The sequence below is a fragment of the Schizophyllum commune genome (assembly GCF_000143185.2).
Source record: "Schizophyllum commune H4-8 unplaced genomic scaffold SCHCOscaffold_4, whole genome shotgun sequence".
In the NCBI taxonomy this organism is placed as follows: domain Eukaryota; kingdom Fungi; phylum Basidiomycota; class Agaricomycetes; order Agaricales; family Schizophyllaceae; genus Schizophyllum; species Schizophyllum commune.
Window position 1 is genome coordinate 2,690,697 of NW_026089541.1, and position 16,599 is coordinate 2,707,295.

The 16,599-nt window shown below is 56.1% G+C and overlaps 8 protein-coding genes and 1 non-coding gene across 9 annotated transcripts; 3 read left to right on the forward strand and 6 right to left on the reverse strand.

The window, feature by feature from the left end:
* Positions 1-481: 481 nt before the first annotated feature.
* Positions 482-3,104, reverse strand: SCHCODRAFT_02573393 (uncharacterized protein; the record flags this gene model as incomplete). The annotated part of the gene is made up of 14 exons (XM_003033427.3): positions 482-756; positions 819-1,220; positions 1,275-1,378; positions 1,429-1,484; positions 1,545-1,673; positions 1,725-1,806; positions 1,854-1,949; positions 2,012-2,187; positions 2,251-2,329; positions 2,394-2,591; positions 2,675-2,713; positions 2,768-2,821; positions 2,870-2,933; positions 2,983-3,104. 14 exons carry the CDS (start codon positions 3,102-3,104, stop codon positions 561-563), a joined length of 1,797 nt encoding a protein of 598 aa, XP_003033473.1. The 3' UTR covers positions 482-560.
* A 658-nt stretch (positions 3,105-3,762) lies between these two features.
* Positions 3,763-6,845, reverse strand: SCHCODRAFT_02573396 (uncharacterized protein). The gene is made up of 12 exons (XM_050343860.1): positions 6,600-6,845; positions 6,481-6,544; positions 6,373-6,426; positions 6,073-6,321; positions 5,744-5,998; positions 5,572-5,667; positions 5,436-5,517; positions 5,257-5,385; positions 5,141-5,196; positions 4,965-5,092; positions 4,505-4,906; positions 3,763-4,450 (listed from the first exon to the last, which is right to left on the reverse strand). Exons 1-12 carry the CDS (start codon positions 6,731-6,733, stop codon positions 4,246-4,248), a joined length of 1,854 nt encoding a protein of 617 aa, XP_050201274.1. The 5' UTR covers positions 6,734-6,845; the 3' UTR covers positions 3,763-4,245.
* A 284-nt stretch (positions 6,846-7,129) lies between these two features.
* SCHCODRAFT_02619854 (uncharacterized protein) lies at positions 7,130-8,107 on the reverse strand. The gene is made up of 3 exons (XM_003033429.3): positions 7,620-8,107; positions 7,475-7,562; positions 7,130-7,413 (listed from the first exon to the last, which is right to left on the reverse strand). The coding sequence occupies exons 1-3, from the start codon at positions 8,054-8,056 to the stop codon at positions 7,324-7,326; spliced, it is 615 nt and encodes a 204-aa protein (XP_003033475.1). The 5' UTR covers positions 8,057-8,107; the 3' UTR covers positions 7,130-7,323.
* A 78-nt stretch (positions 8,108-8,185) lies between these two features.
* On the forward strand, positions 8,186-8,259 carry SCHCODRAFT_t68. Its single transcript has one exon. It is a non-coding gene; the product is annotated as a tRNA-Ile (tRNA).
* Positions 8,260-8,459: 200 nt separating this feature from the next.
* On the forward strand, positions 8,460-11,458 carry SCHCODRAFT_02699468 (uncharacterized protein; the record flags this gene model as incomplete). Its single annotated transcript, XM_050346929.1, has 8 exons — positions 8,460-8,540; positions 8,592-8,663; positions 8,713-8,803; positions 8,854-9,037; positions 9,094-9,452; positions 9,501-9,813; positions 9,865-10,012; positions 10,061-11,458. 8 exons carry the CDS (start codon positions 8,460-8,462, stop codon positions 11,456-11,458), a joined length of 2,646 nt encoding a protein of 881 aa, XP_050201275.1.
* Positions 11,459-11,718: 260 nt separating this feature from the next.
* Positions 11,719-13,414, reverse strand: SCHCODRAFT_02665914 (uncharacterized protein; the record flags this gene model as incomplete). Its single annotated transcript, XM_003033430.2, has 4 exons — positions 11,719-12,321; positions 12,375-12,821; positions 12,870-13,003; positions 13,060-13,414. 4 exons carry the CDS (start codon positions 13,412-13,414, stop codon positions 11,719-11,721), a joined length of 1,539 nt encoding a protein of 512 aa, XP_003033476.1.
* Positions 13,415-13,653: 239 nt separating this feature from the next.
* Positions 13,654-13,908, reverse strand: SCHCODRAFT_02494552 (uncharacterized protein; the record flags this gene model as incomplete). The annotated part of the gene is made up of 1 exon (XM_050343006.1): positions 13,654-13,908. One exon carries the CDS (start codon positions 13,906-13,908, stop codon positions 13,654-13,656), a length of 255 nt encoding a protein of 84 aa, XP_050201276.1.
* Positions 13,909-14,005: 97 nt separating this feature from the next.
* On the reverse strand, positions 14,006-14,749 carry SCHCODRAFT_02665915 (uncharacterized protein; the record flags this gene model as incomplete). The annotated part of the gene is made up of 3 exons (XM_003033431.2): positions 14,006-14,174; positions 14,225-14,262; positions 14,318-14,749. The coding sequence occupies 3 exons, from the start codon at positions 14,747-14,749 to the stop codon at positions 14,006-14,008; spliced, it is 639 nt and encodes a 212-aa protein (XP_003033477.1).
* Positions 14,750-14,764: 15 nt separating this feature from the next.
* On the forward strand, positions 14,765-16,568 carry SCHCODRAFT_02746897 (uncharacterized protein). Its single transcript, XM_003032869.2, has 7 exons — positions 14,765-15,318; positions 15,368-15,473; positions 15,524-15,691; positions 15,749-15,888; positions 15,944-16,072; positions 16,127-16,265; positions 16,320-16,568. Exons 1-7 carry the CDS (start codon positions 15,096-15,098, stop codon positions 16,360-16,362), a joined length of 948 nt encoding a protein of 315 aa, XP_003032915.1. The 5' UTR covers positions 14,765-15,095; the 3' UTR covers positions 16,363-16,568.
* The last annotated feature ends 31 nt before the right edge of the window (positions 16,569-16,599 follow it).

Sequence of the window (16,599 nt, forward strand, 5' to 3'; positions counted from 1 at the left end):
CGCCTCGGCCTCGGTAAAATGCATCTATGATAAGGATAGTCTACGTTATTTCTGACTCAATGAAAGGAAGGCGACCTACGCAGTTAGGCGTGAGGAAGGGGTTGTCTGTTCGTTGGTCAGTGGGCGCGAGAAGAGCGAGGAAGGCTGATTCTGTGAAAATGCCAAGCGACTCGTGCGACTAGACACTGGAAGCGGTTATTCCACTCTCAAGGTATTGTCGAACATCAGCATCGATGACCTGGGAATGCATGTCAGCGGTCTTTTGGAGGGGAGCAATATAGACGCGCACTGTGAATCCATTGCCATATATGCTCGAGAGCATACGGTCAGTACGCGGAAAGCATGAGGAACACGGCAACATCCGTGCTGTTCGAAATCCTGAGGCAACCCTCGTTCGGAGGTCGGAGGCATGATGACGACGGGGAAAGAGAAAGAAATATGCACGAAAACGATGGATTTGTATGGCACTCATTCAGTCGCCGCGGTGATCACAAATGGTGGCGACTCTCTGAGATTGTGCATGTCGTCGTTTCTCACCAACGTACTACACCTACTCCCTTTCAGACCAAGGATGGCAACAAAAAGTCGTCAAAATATCCCTCTAGCGCTTCGATCTTCTGCAAAGGCGCTATCGCTCCCGTAACCGAGTCGGGACGGACGACGACGATTGCTCCGCGCGAAGGATTGATGCCGAATTTCTCGTAACCTCCTCCAGCACTGTGGCCATGAACATCCGTATCATCGTCTATGACGACTCTGCACACAAGCATTAGCCAGCATGTCGTAGTTGGGACAGAGTCAGACTGGAAGATGCTTACTGGGCCCAGTGAGGCCTCAAAGTGGACGGTATACGCAGGAGACACGCCGGATCCTGTTTGCCCGCCATGATGGTGACGACGTCCATCGCTATAGGAGTGCCGCTCCTGCCATACTTGGCCAGAATATCGGCTAGTCCGTCAGCGAACGCCTGAAGGTCGGCTGAGAAATCGGCCCGGGCATGTTCGCCTGCGAAGACGAGAAGCTTGAAAAGTCCATTAGCAGGTAGCATGTCTTGTATGTTAATCGGCCTGGCGTCCGCTACTCGGAAGAAGACGTGAGGAGGAAAAGGTCGACCGACTACGACACCGGATGCATAGTCCTGATGCGTCTCCTGCGTTATCGGGGAGTGAGGATATGTGAAGTCGATGCCACTGATGAAAGGGCTGTATGCACGATGCGCGCTGAAACAGAAAATGATCAATGTACGGTGGAGCAAGGACGAGATGCAGACAAACCGCATGAATTTCTCATGAGTGACCCCAGCTGTAGAGAACAACTTTGCGTACTCTTTGTCGAAGGAGATCAGACTTTGTGCGTACGTCCGGCGCTCCAATTCATACTATGACCGTCTCAGCATCAAGAAAATAGTTGTGAAGGTCATCGACTCACCGTCTTGAGCAGAGACAGTTCTGCATGCCCCTGCAGAACTTGCGCAATCTTCCACGCTGCGTTGTACGAAGCCCGTTAGCGAGAGCGTCAATTAAGGACAGTAGCACGATGCTCACCCAGATTGTGCGCATCGCAGATCCCAGCATTCATCCCTTGCCCTGCCTTCGGCGAGTGGGTATGCGTTGCGTCGCCGGCCAAAAGCACTCGCTCGTGCATGCCGTACTTGTTTGCTACACGTTGCCCGACTGTCGGATTCAATCAGGCTGGATATCGCGTGAACTGAGGAAGAAACGCACTGCGGTATATCGTCCACCAAGCGTACCCTGCTGCGGGGTCCTTGAGGCTGATATTGTACGGTTGAAGGCGTAGTTGCGCTGCCTGCACGAGTTGTCAGCGCGAGATGCCTTATTCACACAAATTCGAACCTTGAGCAGTGTATCCGGACTCATCTTGAACCTGTCAAAGTCGCCCGACTCATCCAAGTCCAAGGTATCCTTGTCCATCTGCACATACAAGCGTACCTATATCACACAGGCAAGCAAGTCAATGATATCGTCAAGCTTATACGAAATGGAAAAATTACCAGATCACCCTCCCTGGGGATAACCATGAAAGAGCCATAGCGCGTGTGCGATAGGCAATGATTCCGTATGTCCGGGAAATTGGTCTCGGGCACGAAGTCGATGACGCCCCAGTAAAGGTCGGTCTGTTCGCCTTCGAGGACGAAGCCGAGAGCCTTGCGCGTCCAAGAGCGCGCGCCTATAAGCATCCAGTCAGTGACGAGTTATTAGGAACAGGGTTGACAAGCAACAAGCAACTGACCATCGGTTCCGAGGACGAAGCGGGCGTTGACAACTTCGTTGGGACTCGGGTTGGCGGAGTCTCCGTCCGCGAGATGAACCTAAAGAACCAGCCCGACATCTCGGTCAATGCAGGCAGCGAAACGCGAGAACACCTTCGCGCACCTTGACAGCATATGCGTTCGGGTTGCCCAAATATTCGTCGAGAATATCCAGCGACGTCGGGACGGTCGAGTGCTCAACTTCCACGCCCATGGAACTCAATGCCTCGCGGAAGATCCCCTCTACGGCGCCTTGGTGGAGAGTCACATTGAATTTGTATCGTGCAGTCGTTGCCGTAACGGTGGGCACCCTAACGCTAAGCTATATAGATGTGTGGCATCAGCCCCAAGCTCAGTTTCCCGCCAATGATTGCGCGCGCGTAGGCAATCCCTGGAGCAACGCACCTCGATGTTGTCACCCTTGCAGGCCGGATTGTAGAAAGCCTGCACCGATATGAGTCAAACTTTTGTCTGACTGGACTGCGCCATCACCCATACCGTCGTATGTAGCTGACCGCCCTGTCGAAATAGCTCATCTGCTAGGCCGTATGTCTGAATGCATTGTGAGTGGATAAGTATCGGTGTATGAATACGCGTTACCTGCAGAATCTCCAGCGTTCGCGGCTGTATACCGTCGGCTTGCCCGACCGATACACCCTCCTGCCTATGGTGCATAACGTAGTTAGCACCATACAAGCAAGCGGGGCGTGTACGTAGCTGCGCGCCTCTTGTCTACGACCCGAACGTCGATGCCAGCACGCTTCAAAGCTAAAGCTGCCATCAGGCCCGTTGGACCGGCGCCAATTATGAGGACGTCGACGAAGGATTCCTTCATAGTGGTGAAAAAGCGGACTATGACGATTTGAACGGCCTTTGTACTGGGGACGCGATGTGACGCGGTACGGCCAGTAGATACGGGACTTATATATGGGTGCCGGCTCCGCCTTTGCGACGCTGTCAGACCGGGACAGATGAGGGGATTGGGTACACGTCAAGGCATATGAGCCAATATTGCTCGCGAGCGCTCAGTGTCGTAAAAGATTACTTGCTCGGGACAGGCGTGGTGAGCGGCTTTCCTAATTTTCACTGGCCGGTCAGCGAATGCGAGAAGGATTGCTCGGATTGGGACGCTGAAACTGCGAAGACAGAAATTGGTTCCGCTCGTCACCGGAAACGGTAAATCCACTCTCAGGACATCACCAAGAGTCAGCAGGGGTGAGCTGCAAATACGTGTCAGCGGTCTCTCAACGGATTATCGAGCCGAGCGCACTGTGAGTTCATTGCCATCTATGTCCATATTCATGCAAACGGGGTAGAGAAATGGTGTGATGAAAGGAAAGGAAAGGAAAGGAGATATTCGGGCGAGGTCCCTAAACAGGAACAACCCTATCCGCCCCACGCAGCAAAGGGGTACCACCACTGCGCGGCGGAGCACCGCGTAGCTTATCGCTGTGTACATATTGCTCAAGCAATCAACTCACGAGTTCGGCTACGCAGCACGACAGAAACGGTATAATGCAGTTATTGGACTCGATAACCAGGAGGTACAAATATTGCTGAGCGCTCGAAGAGTGAGAGCACCCGATAAACATACCGTGCCCAGCTCGCCACCACGTCATCGCGCTTATGATGGGATAAATGCAGTATGGTCCCCGATATTCCCAACTGCGCGCACCTCCCGAGCAGGCCCTTGAGCGCAAGACTGTCGACCAGTTCCTGTCTCAACCGCACCAGCTCGTCATCCCCTTCACACACAAGCAGCGCATGACCCTCGTCCTCCACGTCACAGCGACAGAAGCGGCAGAGCCGCTCTTCCCGCCTATCCACCCGACGCCTTGATGAGTGCGATGAATCCCGTCGTTATCGAGCGCCCCGCATGCTAGGTCGAGTGTACACGACCAATCTGATACTCTGGCGCTTACATGGGGCCTTGGCACTGTAGCAACGCTAGTACATGCGGGCACCTCGCAGCCACCTCACGCTCTCCTACCAGAACGGGGGCGTAAAAATGCGCCGAAGTAGTCCATCAGCCCTTCGGCCTGGAGAAGAGGCATGACGGCACCGACATGCGCGTCAGGACGGACTATCACAACGGCGCCGCTTGAGGGATCTATGCCATAGTATTGGCTATATCCTGGGTTGACAAGCAGTCCTCCCGCTTCAGTACCGTCAACGAGTACGCTACGCATATCTTATATCAGTTGAGTGGCCATTAGCGTAAGACAAGGTACATACCTGCTCCAATGAAGCCTGATGACTGGCGGCAAAGGCAGGATACATCCTGGGTCCTGCTTCCCTGCAAGGATAGTGACAACGTCCATTGACTCTAGAGCCGTCGCCCTCCCGTACTTCGCCAGAAGGGCCGTCAAATCTTCGGCAAATTGTCGAACGTCCGTCGCGAATGTCGGTCGCGTGTAGTCGCCGGCGAGGACGAGGACCTTGAACCTCCCATTCGCCAGCAGCAGGTCATGGATGTTAATCGGCATAGCGTCCGCCGCACGGAGAAGGACGCGGGGCGGGAACCTTGCGCCGATAGTGATACCGGAGGCGTACTCTTCGTGCGCGGGTCTATTAATCACAGAGGGTGCATAGGTGATGCCTATGCCGGTCGTGAACGAGCTGGACCTCTTGTACACTCTGCGTGTGTTCGAGGATCGTGAGTAGGACCTTATGGTCATGGGAGAATGAGACTGACTTATAGAACTCATCGTGGGTAACACCGGTTGTATTATCTCTGGACGGCGGCCTCCCCGAGAACATCTTCGCATACGTCTTGTCGAAGGCGATCAGGTCTTGCGCGTACTGACGCCGCTCAAACTCGTACTGGAGATGGGTCAAGCAAGTTCAGGGGCAATGAACTGTTCTTCTTACCGTCTTCAGCAGCGACATATCAGCGTGACCCTTCAGGACCTGGGCGATCTTCCACGCTACGGTAGTAAACCTCGCGATGAGATCTCGCTCGTCTTGTCATTTACGCTTACACTCACCCAAGTTGTGCGCGTCTCCAATGCCTGCGTTCATCCCCTGTCCAGCCTTCGGAGAATGTGTATGCGTCGCATCGCCAGCCAGAAACACCCTATCGCGCACAGCGAACTGATTCGCGACGCGTTGACCGACTACGCAGGATTGAGCGCCATCCTGCTCAGCGAGGGGGTTAAAGACTCACCACGGTATATGGTCCACCAATGGTAGCCCGAGTCAGGGTGTTCGAGATCTATGTGAAAGGGCCGGAGACAGCGCTTCGCTACCTGCAAGTCGCGATGAGAAAGAAGGTATCGCTAGTGTGCCGGTTAATACGGTACCTGCATTAACACCTCCGGCGACAACTTCTCCCTCTTCACATCGCCCTTCTCATCCAGATCCAGCGCGTCCTTGTCCAGTTGCACATATATGCGCACCTATTCTACCGATCAGCGCCTTCCACGGCCCACAAGGCCTTCCACAGCCCATCTTTGCCCTCGCACGCGTGCTCACCATATCCCCCTCCCTCGGAATCAACATCAGCGACCCGTGATGCGTGTGCAATGCGCAGAAGTTGCGCACGTCCGGGAAATCGGTATCGGGCACGAAGTCAATAACGCCCCAGTAAAGGTCGGTCTGCTCGCCCTCGAGGACGAGGCCGAGGGCCTTGCGCGTCCAGGATCGCGCGCCGTCGGCGCCAACGACGAAGCGGGCGTGGAGGAGTGAGGAGGCCGTCTCGGAGGGGGAGAGAGCGCAGTCAAGGTGGACCTGAGAGGGGTTGAGTTAAGCGTAGCTCGAAGAGAAGGGCAGAGAAGCGACTTCAGAGCGCGAGCGCGACTCACCTTCACCGCATACGCCTCCGGATCCTGCAAGACCCCTTCATCCTCCGAGATCTCAATCGACGTCGGGACCGTCGAGCGCTCGACCTCCACTTCCATGGCACGCAACGCATTCTGGAAGTTCTGCTCGATAAGGCCCTGGTGGAGGTTTACGCTATACGGGTAGCGCGCGTCCGAGGCGGCGGCCGCCATAGACGGGGTACGGCTGGTGAGCTCGATCCCATCGCCGGTTGTGGATGGGTTGTAGAACGCCTGCAGCGGTTTCGAGTGAGCAAGCTCGAATGTCAGAAAGACTTCACGCACCGATACACGGATTTGGGCTCCCTGGCGAAGAAGGTCGTCCGCGAGACCGTAGGTCTATCCACGCGAGATATTGAATGCTCCCGTCTTTGACAGAAAATAAAAGCTCGCCTGAAGTATCTCCAACGTCCGAGGCTGCAGACCGTCTGCCTGGCCCGAGGTGACACCATGAGGTCTGATCCGACCTTCAGTCAGGCGAAGTGGGGAGCTTTGAAAGCAACTACACGCACTTCTTGTCCACGATCCGGACGTCGACGCCAGCGCGCCGGAGGGCAGTTGCTGCCATTAGTCCTGTTGGGCCCGCGCCGATGATGAGGACATCGGTGTAGGATTCCTGGATCGGGGTTGGTGGTGCATTCGACATGTTTGACTCTGCTCAGCAGGGAGAAGTGCTACAGATGGGAGGAGGGAGGGAGAGCAGGGGAGGTTACGAAGACAACCTTGCCGGCGTGTAGTCCGCCGTCATGTCGCCGCATGAGCAGGCCACTGGAGCGGCCTTTACGAGGAAGTGTCACTAGAGCCGTTCATGAGCGCACATCGTGCCGGCACAGAGACCCATCCTAGGCTGGACACCGCTTGACAGATGTTGGGCTCGGCGCGTCGATGCGATATAGTCGACCCATAGGTACGCTACAGTCGGGGTAATGTCTGGAAGAGCGGTGAGTTGATGAAGCGCGACCACAGACACGCGTGAGACTGGTGTTACCAGAAGACGACGCAGGATGGACGGTTGAATGGGGATGTGAATCTGGCCATGAAGTAAAGAGAAGTAGCCGTTATGATATTATTGGACAAGGGCGGGTAATGATACAGGTAATTTCGATTGCAACTCAAGCGATACAGAAAGTCCAAGGATACAAGGGGAAGAAGGGACAGGTACAGCACAGAAGAGGCAAACGAGCAGCAAGATAGCAGAAGCACAGAAAGCAAGGAGGAGCAGGTCAGGGGGGTTGCTCAATGCAGCACATCGCCCTTGCCGAAGACGGCGCTCTGAGCATATTCGTCGAGTGTTCTGCCCTCGCGAGTGAGCAGGATGTCTCGAATCTGCAGGGAAGGAGTAGACGATCAGCCTTGCGATCAGGGATGACGCATATATGGGGCTTACCTCGGGAGGGGGATTGAGACCAAGGTTATTAGCGCGCTCCCAGCGCTCTAGGCGGGTGACGCCGACGTACGGGCCGTACTTATAGGTCCTAGGAGGGGAAAAGTTGTGAGGGGTGCGCTAACACATGACGTCGGCGCAGACGAACATATCGAAGACCCTCAAGATATCGTGCACCTTGTTCTGCCCTTCGGCGTGAACGAGCGGTGTGCCGCGCAGCTCTTTCGCTTCCTTGTGAGCTCGGTTCCACCGTGGGTCCTTCACGTCGAGAGGCTCGGCCTCAGCATCGACGTCTATGACAGCTTTGGCTAGGGGTAGTCGCCTCGTCGACTTGCGAGGAGCCTCCACAACCTCAATGTCATCTTCATCGTCTGTATGATCGCTGCTACTGCTGTCGGCACTGATGCTTGAGCTGGAAGAGGAGGCCCGCCTAGAGAGGACGGGGGTAGAGCTGGTGCGAGCGACGGAGGTCTTGGCGGGCTTTGCGGTGTTCGCAGATGCGCCACGCTTGGAGGCGTTGAAGCTCAGCTTCGCTTGCTTGAGCTTGGGAGCTCCAGAGGATCTGGTGGTGCGAGTGGGGGGCATGATTGTGCGTTTCTGGTGCAGCTCTTGAAATGGATGGTGGTGAGAAGCAAGTGACGCAGAGGGGAAGTTGGATGGGACGTGATGTGTCTTGGATGGCGTCCGGTCTCAGACGTGGGAACGATCATCACTGGCCGGTTAGCTCAGTTGGTTAGAGCGTGGTGCTAATAACGCCAAGGTCGCGGGTTCGACCCCCGTACGGGCCATTTTTTGTCTCCGCCACAAATCGTTCTTTAGTGTTCCCCGCTAGCATAAGAGTGCAGCTCACCCACTGTCGTACTTCGCCACGCCGGCAGACAGCACTTGACGAAGCCTCCACTTTTGCACAGCCTTTTGGTCGCCCGTACTCGAACTCTTCCCCATCAATACATCATTCGCCACTTGCTCATTCCCCTCATCTTCCATCATGACTAGCAGACTGAAGCGGAAGCTCGGCGATGCTGGTGTAGATTTGAGCAGTTCCCGGGTGAACGAGAACTTCTGTCTTGTACGTGCATTCTACAGCGCATCTCATTCCTCGCTAACACATGCACCAAAGATTGGCACGCCCTTGCCTCCACTAGAGAAGTCAAAGGACACGGGCGAGTTTGTTCCCTTATGGAAACAAGAGGTGAAGTCCTCAAGCACTGCGCTCCAGCAGATTACTGACCGGGGGACAGGTTCGAGATGAGAAAGGGCGGCGAAGGCTGCACGGCGCGTTCACGGGCGGTTTCTCAGCTGGGTACTTCAACACGGTAGGATCGAAGGAAGGTACGTAGCGCGTAGCTTTCTCGATGAACCACTCCCCTCAATTACGACAGGATGGACGCCCTCCACATTCGTGTCGTCCCGCAAGGATCGCGGCAAGGTCAAGGCGGCACGTCCCGAGGACTTCATGGACGAGGAAGACATGCAGGACCTGCGCGACAGCCGCAAGCTCGTCGACACCACAGAGCAGATGGATTTCACTGGCCGTGCGGACGAGCGACCTGACGAGGGATCTGAGTGCGTCGTGAAACTACTAATATACCACCCTCGTACTTACCAACCTCCCCATGCAGCTCGATCGCCAGCGCCCTCGAACGATCAATGCTCCCACCCCCTACCGACTCCGCCGGTGCACGCATCCTGAAGAAGATGGGCTGGAAGCTTGGACAAGGTGTCGGCCCGCGTGTCTCCCTCCGCCAGCGCCGCATCCAGGACATGCAAGCGGCGTCCGGCCATACCCTCGCAGCCGACGATATCGCTTTACCGGATGACGGCGACGAAGAGGCGAGCAAGCACACGTACGCACCGAGAGATACACCGGTACTGCTAGTCCCTCGGAAGGATAACACGCACGGTCTGGGCTACCGTCCGGGGATGGGATTAGGCGAAAGCTCAGGCAGCGGGAAGGAACGCGCCGGGCCAAACATCGCTGGTAATATCCATTCTTACATTCTTTCTACTTTCACTGATCCCCACCTAGCCGGCTTCGGCCTCGGCGCCCTGAACGAAGCCGACGAGGACGACCTCGACATCTACGACTCCGGCGCCCCCGCCGCCCGCCGCGGCGTCGCCTACGACATCATCGACCGCGAAGAAGAGGACGAGATCTCCATCTCGCGCAGAGGGCAGCCACGCGCGCAGCCCCAAGCCCAACAGGTGACCTCGATACCCTCTTGGGGAACCGATGCTCATGCCTTGAAGAGATCCAGCGCCTTCACGCAGACCTTCCGGGATGGGCAGGTCGTGTTGCCGGGCTTCACGCTGTCGGATAAACCGGTTGCGGAGGATAGGTGGTGAGTGGGGATTTTCTGTAGTTATGAAGCGCTCGCTGATGAAGTTCGTAGGTTCGCTCTACCTGATGTACCTCCTGGGTGGAAGCCTGACCCAAGACGAGTATGGGGTGCGGGGAAGGAGAATCAGCCCTCGCCGCCACAGCCGCAAGGCCCTATGCCTCACGAGAAGTGGAGAACGTCGGGCAAGACAGCAGACGAGGTGAGTACACTTTGGAACTTGTTACGCAGGTCTGACCTCTTCGTCCAGCGCGGAAACCTCTTGGGGGAGACGCCTCTACCTGCTGCCCCACGATCCGTGTTCGACTTCATCTCCCAGAAAGACAAGGAACGCCTACAGCGCATCGCCGCTGGTCTCCACGACAAGCCCGAAGCCGCCGCCACCGAGGTCGTCTACCCTCGAATCGATCGCCACGTCGCTCAGTCCGCTCTCAAGGGCTACAAGCCGTTCGCCACCGACCCCGCGAAGCACGCGCGCTACACCGTTTACGTTGAGTCGCAGGCCGACCCCGAGCACACGCCGCAGCTGCAGCCACAACAGAACCAGTCAGTCGACGCGTTCAACAAGGAGCTGGCAGACTATGCGAAGGCGGCGGAGATGTTCAAGCCCATGTCGGAGGCGATGGCGGGGCGCTTCACAACAGCGGCGCACATCGAACAACCGAACGCGATGCCGGAGGGCCTGCTGAAGTTCCAATCGGCGGGCACAGAGGAACAGGGCAAGCCCAAGGAGGAAGAGCCATCTCCGAAGAAACCCACCGAGGAGGAGCTCAGCCCGAAAGCACAGGCAGCGCGGGTGGGCATGTTCGGCCCGCTCACGCGCGAGGTGAAGCCCTGGCAGCCCGACCGACTCCTCTGCAAGCGCTTCGGCGTGGCGCAGCCCGAGCTGAAGGCGGACGACGCGGCAGCAGCAGCACCGAAGACGGCCGCGGACACGTACACAAAGACGGACCTCGAGGTTGCCGTCGCCGCGGAGCGCGCACAGGCTGAGCAGGAGCGCGCGGCGGCGGGGCACGGGCCACGCGACCTCGCGAACGTGGGCTTGGGGGAGGACGAGACGCAGGGGAGGGACACGCTGACGTACGAAAGGCCGGCGATGGATGTGTTTAAGGCGATCTTTGCGAGCGACGATGAGGATGAGGGGGAGGATGAGGAGGGTGGGGAAGGGATGGAGGTGGACGATCCGCCGCCGGTACCGACGCCTGCGATCCCCGTCGTGGAGCCGCCATCAGAACCAGCGAAACCTACGGTTCCTGAAGTTGTCAACATGGCCACGTTCAAGCCGACGTTTGTGCCGCGGGCGAAGGAGAGCGGCGAGCACGGCAAGACTAAGAAGGACAAGAAGAAGAAAGAGAAGCGCGCGCTCGTATCCTTCGCCGAGGATGAGGAGGGTAGTCTCACGCTCGCCCCGCAAGCAAAGAAGCGGAAGGGGAAGGATAAGGACAAGGATAGGGACGGCCAGCGGGCGAAGAAGAAGCGAAAGGAGGAAGACGTGGATGACGATGCGATGTGGGTGGAGAAGCCCGCACCGGAGGCGGCGAAGGCGCTCGAGCAGATGCGGCCTGAAGGTGTCACCTCGAACGGGAATGATACCACACCCGATCCACCCTCACGGGCGGGTCGGAAGAGAGCTATCGACTTTCTATAATCCTCTCGACGAGCGCTGCAGATTTCATCTCACTTGATGGTATCGCAACTTGAACTGAGTACCACTTCGGCGTAAATCGCACAAGTGTATTGGGTACGTAGCGAAGCGAAGACATCATTGTGCGGCAGTGCATCATAGGTAGGTGAAGCGAGGATCTGTTGACCGGAACTGCAGACACGCGGCCGTGGTCGCCTTTCAACTAGATGACACTATGCTCTACCTGGAATATGTGTACCTGCGCGTACCACAACTTGAAAGTTCTACGAGGCGACAAAACCATCTGTCTTCTCCGAGTGCGACTCCTTCGTTGCTCGCGGCCCGTCCATGTTGCGCAGGATCCCCAGCACCATTCCCGTCGCCCACATATGTTCCGCGTTCGGGCTCTCCGTGAAGGTTCGCGAGGGGACTTCGTTGGATACGCGCTCCCAAAGCGCGATGGCCCGAGCTTCGTCGCCCAAAACAGCGCGCCCAAGAGCCATGATCCTCTCCTGCGTTAAGCCAATAGCCGTCTGCAAGTCGGGATCATGCGTCCGATCCGCCGCGTAGTCCGTCAGCTCCCCGACGAAAGGAATGGGCGTCGGAGCAACCCCTGGATTGAAGAAGTCGTTCCCCCATTCGTCAACTTCTTTCTTGTAGGTGAGCAATGCCATGGGGTCACCATCCATCTCGGAGGATCCGACAAGGATACCACTGTCAATGAGACCAGAAGCAATCAAGGCCCTGAGTTCGCGAAAGAGTGATCTGTTGAGAATTTTGGTAATCTGTGGCCAATCGTCGGATCGGGGCGCTCGCTCGTAAGGCGCCGTGTAGTTGTCGATGCAGATGTACGTGAAGGCTTCGGGATGAGCACGAATGACCAGACGCTGAAGGTAAGGATCATGAACTATCATCTCGATCCAGAGTGCACAACACGCACCATCGTGGATTGCAGTACGCTGAACAGGTGGTTCTCGGACAGCACTTCCGTTCGCTCTTCCTCTGTGAGATTGATATAGCCCTGGTACTCGTCCAGAAAATGAGCAGCCGCGCTGCGTACGAGGCTGACTGTCTGCGCTTCCAGATCCTCGTACGACCCGGACTTCAGATGTCCCATATCGAGATACAGGATTACCCCCGAGTTGAAATTGAATAGAGGTCTGCTGCGCGCTACATGATTCGGCCAAGGCTCTTTGCGTGGGTAAGACGATACAACATCCAGAGAATCGGAGACGGTCGAGAGGAACACCGAACGACCAAATTGTGGAGGTCGACGAATGATACTCAAAAGCTGGGCTCGGCACAAAGAGGGAACGTGATGGGTAATATTGAAGGCAGAGTGATACTGGACAAGAGCACTCAGCGGGAGTTCAGAGTTTGCTATGCCCTAGCACTAATGTCAGCACTGAAGCTCATCATCCATGGCTTCACTTACTATGCGGGATGCAGTAATAGACCGAGATTGCCATGGCGATAACCGCTCAGAGGCAGATGACGTGGAAGGAGTGAGAAGCGCCTCTTCTCTGCTGGCACTTGATTCCGAAAATCCAGCGTCACCGGCAAAGGAATCTGGATATCATTAGCTTATGGGATAGTGGGAGAAAGGCTACACAGCCTTGACGTACTCTGAAGCGATTTCCACGAGAATACGATGCTAAGGTGCTGTCTGGGTCCAAAGGCAGAAACGACCGGGATGACTGGATGCGAAAGCTTGAACTGGTAATCAGTAAAAAGCGACGGGGAGCCGATATGCGCCCCAGCGCTTTCCCGGACATCCCGATTCACGACCCAGACGTCGTCAGGATATCGCTGACAGCCGCAGGTCGCTTTGTGACACTCTTCGACCCCTTGCAGCACGTCGGCAAACGTGGCGTCTTTGTCCCTCGCCAAACAGGTGGATGATAGGCAGAGTGATAGAGCGGGAGAGTGGTTCTGGTAGAAGCACCAGGTCCGCTGCAGTACCGCTTCAAGTTCCCCCATGAGAGTTGAAAAAAAGACTTGTTTGTCTATGTATGCACCGGCACTCGCAAGCAACTTCCAATCGCGCCATGACAGTTGAGTAAAGGACTCGAGTTGAACATCTAATTACGCACATGGATAACACGTGCCGGGATTATCGTCAATTCGGCTTCACTGTCAATGTCATGGTTTCCTACTGGGTACATATATGAGAGTAAGCTAGATTGGTGTGCACGAGCGTACCACGTACCCCACAAGTTCTACTGAGGGACGAGTCCGCCTGCGTTATCCTCGTGTATTTTGTCTGTGACCTCCAGCATCTCCACCATGTCGCGCAGCATTTCCGACACATCTCCCGTCGCCCACACGCGCTCCGCGTTCGGAGTGTCCGAAAAGGTCCGCGAAGGGATCTTGGCCATACGCTCCCAAAAGGCGATTGCCTGAGTTTCGTCGCCCAAAACGGCACGTCTAAGAGCCATGACCCCATCCCACGTGACGCCAATCGCCGCCTGCATGCGCGGATCATGCGTGAAGTCCGTCGCGAAAGGTGGTAGTAGCCCAGTGAAAGGTATGGGCTTCGGAGGAAAGTCACCATAGATATCGTCGCCCCATTCATCGACTTCCGGCTCCTCGGACGAGAGCGACGCCAACGCCATGGGATCGTCGTCCATCTCGGATGATCCTACGAGGAGCCCGCTGTCGATGTATTCCGCGACGACCAAGGTCATGAGAGGGCCAAACAGGGCTTTGTAGAGGATTGCAGTGATCTGGGGCCAGTCCTCTGCGCGCGCTTTTTCGTACGGTGCCGTATAATTGTCGACGCAGACGTACGTGAAGACGTTGGGGTGATCGCGCGTGAGAGCTAGATACTATGTAGGTTCGACAGTTGTCAGTAGATGCCATTTGGATAAGCCCGGCACTCGCCATTGCATCCTCCAATGAGCCGTTGGGGTCACATTGCGCAAGCACCTCCGTGCGCTCTTTGTCCGAAAAGCCTATGTAGGATTGGTACTTGTCGAGGAATCGCGTGACTGCGCTGCGCAACAGGTTAGCTGTATTCTCTTTCAGCTGCTCGTCGGTCTCGTAGGTCAGGCGTCCCATGTCGATATGCAGAATCTGCCCACAATTGAAATCGAAGCGTGGGCAGCTCCCGCTTAGAGGCCCTGACCAGAGCTCTTTGCACGGACGGGGCGATAAAACATCAAGGCAATCGGTGACGGTCGATAGAAAGGCTGAGCGCCCGAATCCAGGGGGTCGACGGATGACGTTCAGACACCTTGTCGAGCACATAAGGGGGACACAACGGACCCAATCAGGCAAGCGATACATATAATTTAGGGAACGAGGAGAGCCCATGTCGTTCCCGTCTTGTGTCCGCAGAAGCAATGGTTCGCGTTGCGCCATGACTGTCGAGGAGAAGAGTTGCCTGACCCACTTGAACGGCGATTGCCACTAACTTCCGCGGCTGAGCACAGCCACGCACGGTCCGCCAACTCCGCGGCTTGTCCCCGTCTGGGTCGGCGGGATTCTTCCCAGCTCGTCCAAGGAGCGCGCACAGGACGCGGAATTCCCCCGGCCTCTCTCTCGACATATAAGCCCAAGATGATCCAGACTCACCTGAATCACTGGCTCAAGTGCCAAGCCCGCCTCACGACGATCCCCCTCCCCCATTCGCCACTAGTATCTCCGGCACGTTCACACGATGCATACACGACAATCACCCTCGTACACTGAATACGCGCCGCTCGTCGTACAACCGCAACCAATCCACCAATGGGAGGCGGCACCGGAGACCTTCATACCGCCACAGTACCCGCCAAATCGCGCGCAGATCATACGGACACCAAGTCCAACGCCTAGCGAGCAGAATCAGCTTGAAGGCAAATTGCCGTATAGCAAAGGGAAGATGCTCAAGATGTACTGGCGTGCGTATACCTCTATCTTGCATTTGACTCGTGGCTTACCTTTCCTCAGGCGAGGCATTGGTTGCGGTCATAATCATCGTCGCCTTCATCGTTATTTTTGCTATGAACGACAAGATCGTGCACGCCCTACGACCCGTCAAATCATGGATGGACGAGTAAGTAAAGCTTCTTCTTCCTACCTGCACTCCATTAACATTGCATGCAGACGCCCATGGGGCTTCGTCATCCCTCTAGCAATATACATCGTTATCTCCTTCCCCCCACTCATCGGTCAAGAAATCGTCGCTACATTTTGCGGCATGATATGGGGCCTTGGCGAGGGCTTTGGTATAGTCGCGGCTGGTACCATCATTGGCGAGATTCTGCTCTTCATGTACGCCTCTCCCTTTAACGACTTATCTACTTGCCCAACTCACCACTCATCATGCAGCGGCGTCAAGTACTTCTTCAGCGCGAAACTGCAGACGAAGGAAAAGAGCAGTGTCTCCTACGCTTGCTACGCTAGGGTAATTCGCGAAGGCGGCTGGATCATGTGCGCCGTCTTCCGTTTGAGTGTCTTCCCCCCGCATTGTGAGTGGTCCCGCCGTCCCCTTCGCCAGAACAATGGTGCTGACCGCTCTTTCAGTCATCACCGTCCTCGTCGCGGCCTGCGACGTCCCACTATGGACCTACCTCATCGCCATCGTCATCGGTTTCCCGCGACAATTGCTCCCTGTCTATCTCGGCGTGGTTCTCGACGATGGGGAGGAGAACAGTACGTTCATAGTCCATTTCCGTGACTTGAACGTGAACACTGATCATCTAACAGCCCAACACGCTGGCCCGAAGGCCGTCAAGGGCGTGTTCATCGCCTTCATCGTCGTCGTCACCATCGCGGCTGGCAGGATCATCGGCGCACGGGTCAAGAAGATCAAGCCCGAAGTTATCTACGAGCGCAGGAAAGCGAGGTACGTCGCGTCGATCTGCCATCACTATATCGTGGGCTGACATCGTGTTTACAGGCAGTGGAAGATGATGGAGTCCTCGGAGTTCAACGGTGTCTAAATTTGTGCTATCGTATCTGTTCCTCTTCGTGTTGTATATTTATTACCAGTCCCGACTCGACGCTCGCTACGTACCTCTCTGCTTCACGATGCATATTTATTTAGCACACTCACGGACTTGGCCTACCTAGATTACTTACCCGTAATCCCACACATGACTAGGAATCGACTTCAGGATGGACAGCAATGGCAGACGTAGTCTGATATGCATTCGCGTGATCATAATCACAGCCAGTCC

Coding starts and splice junctions, on each gene's coding strand:
- SCHCODRAFT_02619854 (XM_003033429.3), bottom strand. CDS start 8,056: ATGCCCCCCACTCGCACCACCAGATCCTCTGGAGCTCCCAAGCTCAAG. Junction 7,563..7,619: donor ATCTTGAGGGTCTTCGATAT/GTTCGTCTGCGC, acceptor TTCCCCTCCTAG/GACCTATAAGTACGGCCCGT. Junction 7,414..7,474: donor GTCTCAATCCCCCTCCCGAG/GTAAGCCCCATA, acceptor CCTTCCCTGCAG/ATTCGAGACATCCTGCTCAC.
- SCHCODRAFT_02746897 (XM_003032869.2), top strand. CDS start 15,096: ATGCATACACGACAATCACCCTCGTACACTGAATACGCGCCGCTCGTC. Junction 15,474..15,523: donor GTCAAATCATGGATGGACGA/GTAAGTAAAGCT, acceptor CATTGCATGCAG/ACGCCCATGGGGCTTCGTCA. Junction 16,073..16,126: donor CGACGATGGGGAGGAGAACA/GTACGTTCATAG, acceptor ATCATCTAACAG/CCCAACACGCTGGCCCGAAG.
- SCHCODRAFT_02573396 (XM_050343860.1), bottom strand. CDS start 6,733: ATGTCGAATGCACCACCAACCCCGATCCAGGAATCCTACACCGATGTC. Junction 6,322..6,372: donor GAGCCCAAATCCGTGTATCG/GTGCGTGAAGTC, acceptor AAACCGCTGCAG/GCGTTCTACAACCCATCCAC. Junction 5,518..5,571: donor CGCCGGAGGTGTTAATGCAG/GTACCGTATTAA, acceptor CGCGACTTGCAG/GTAGCGAAGCGCTGTCTCCG.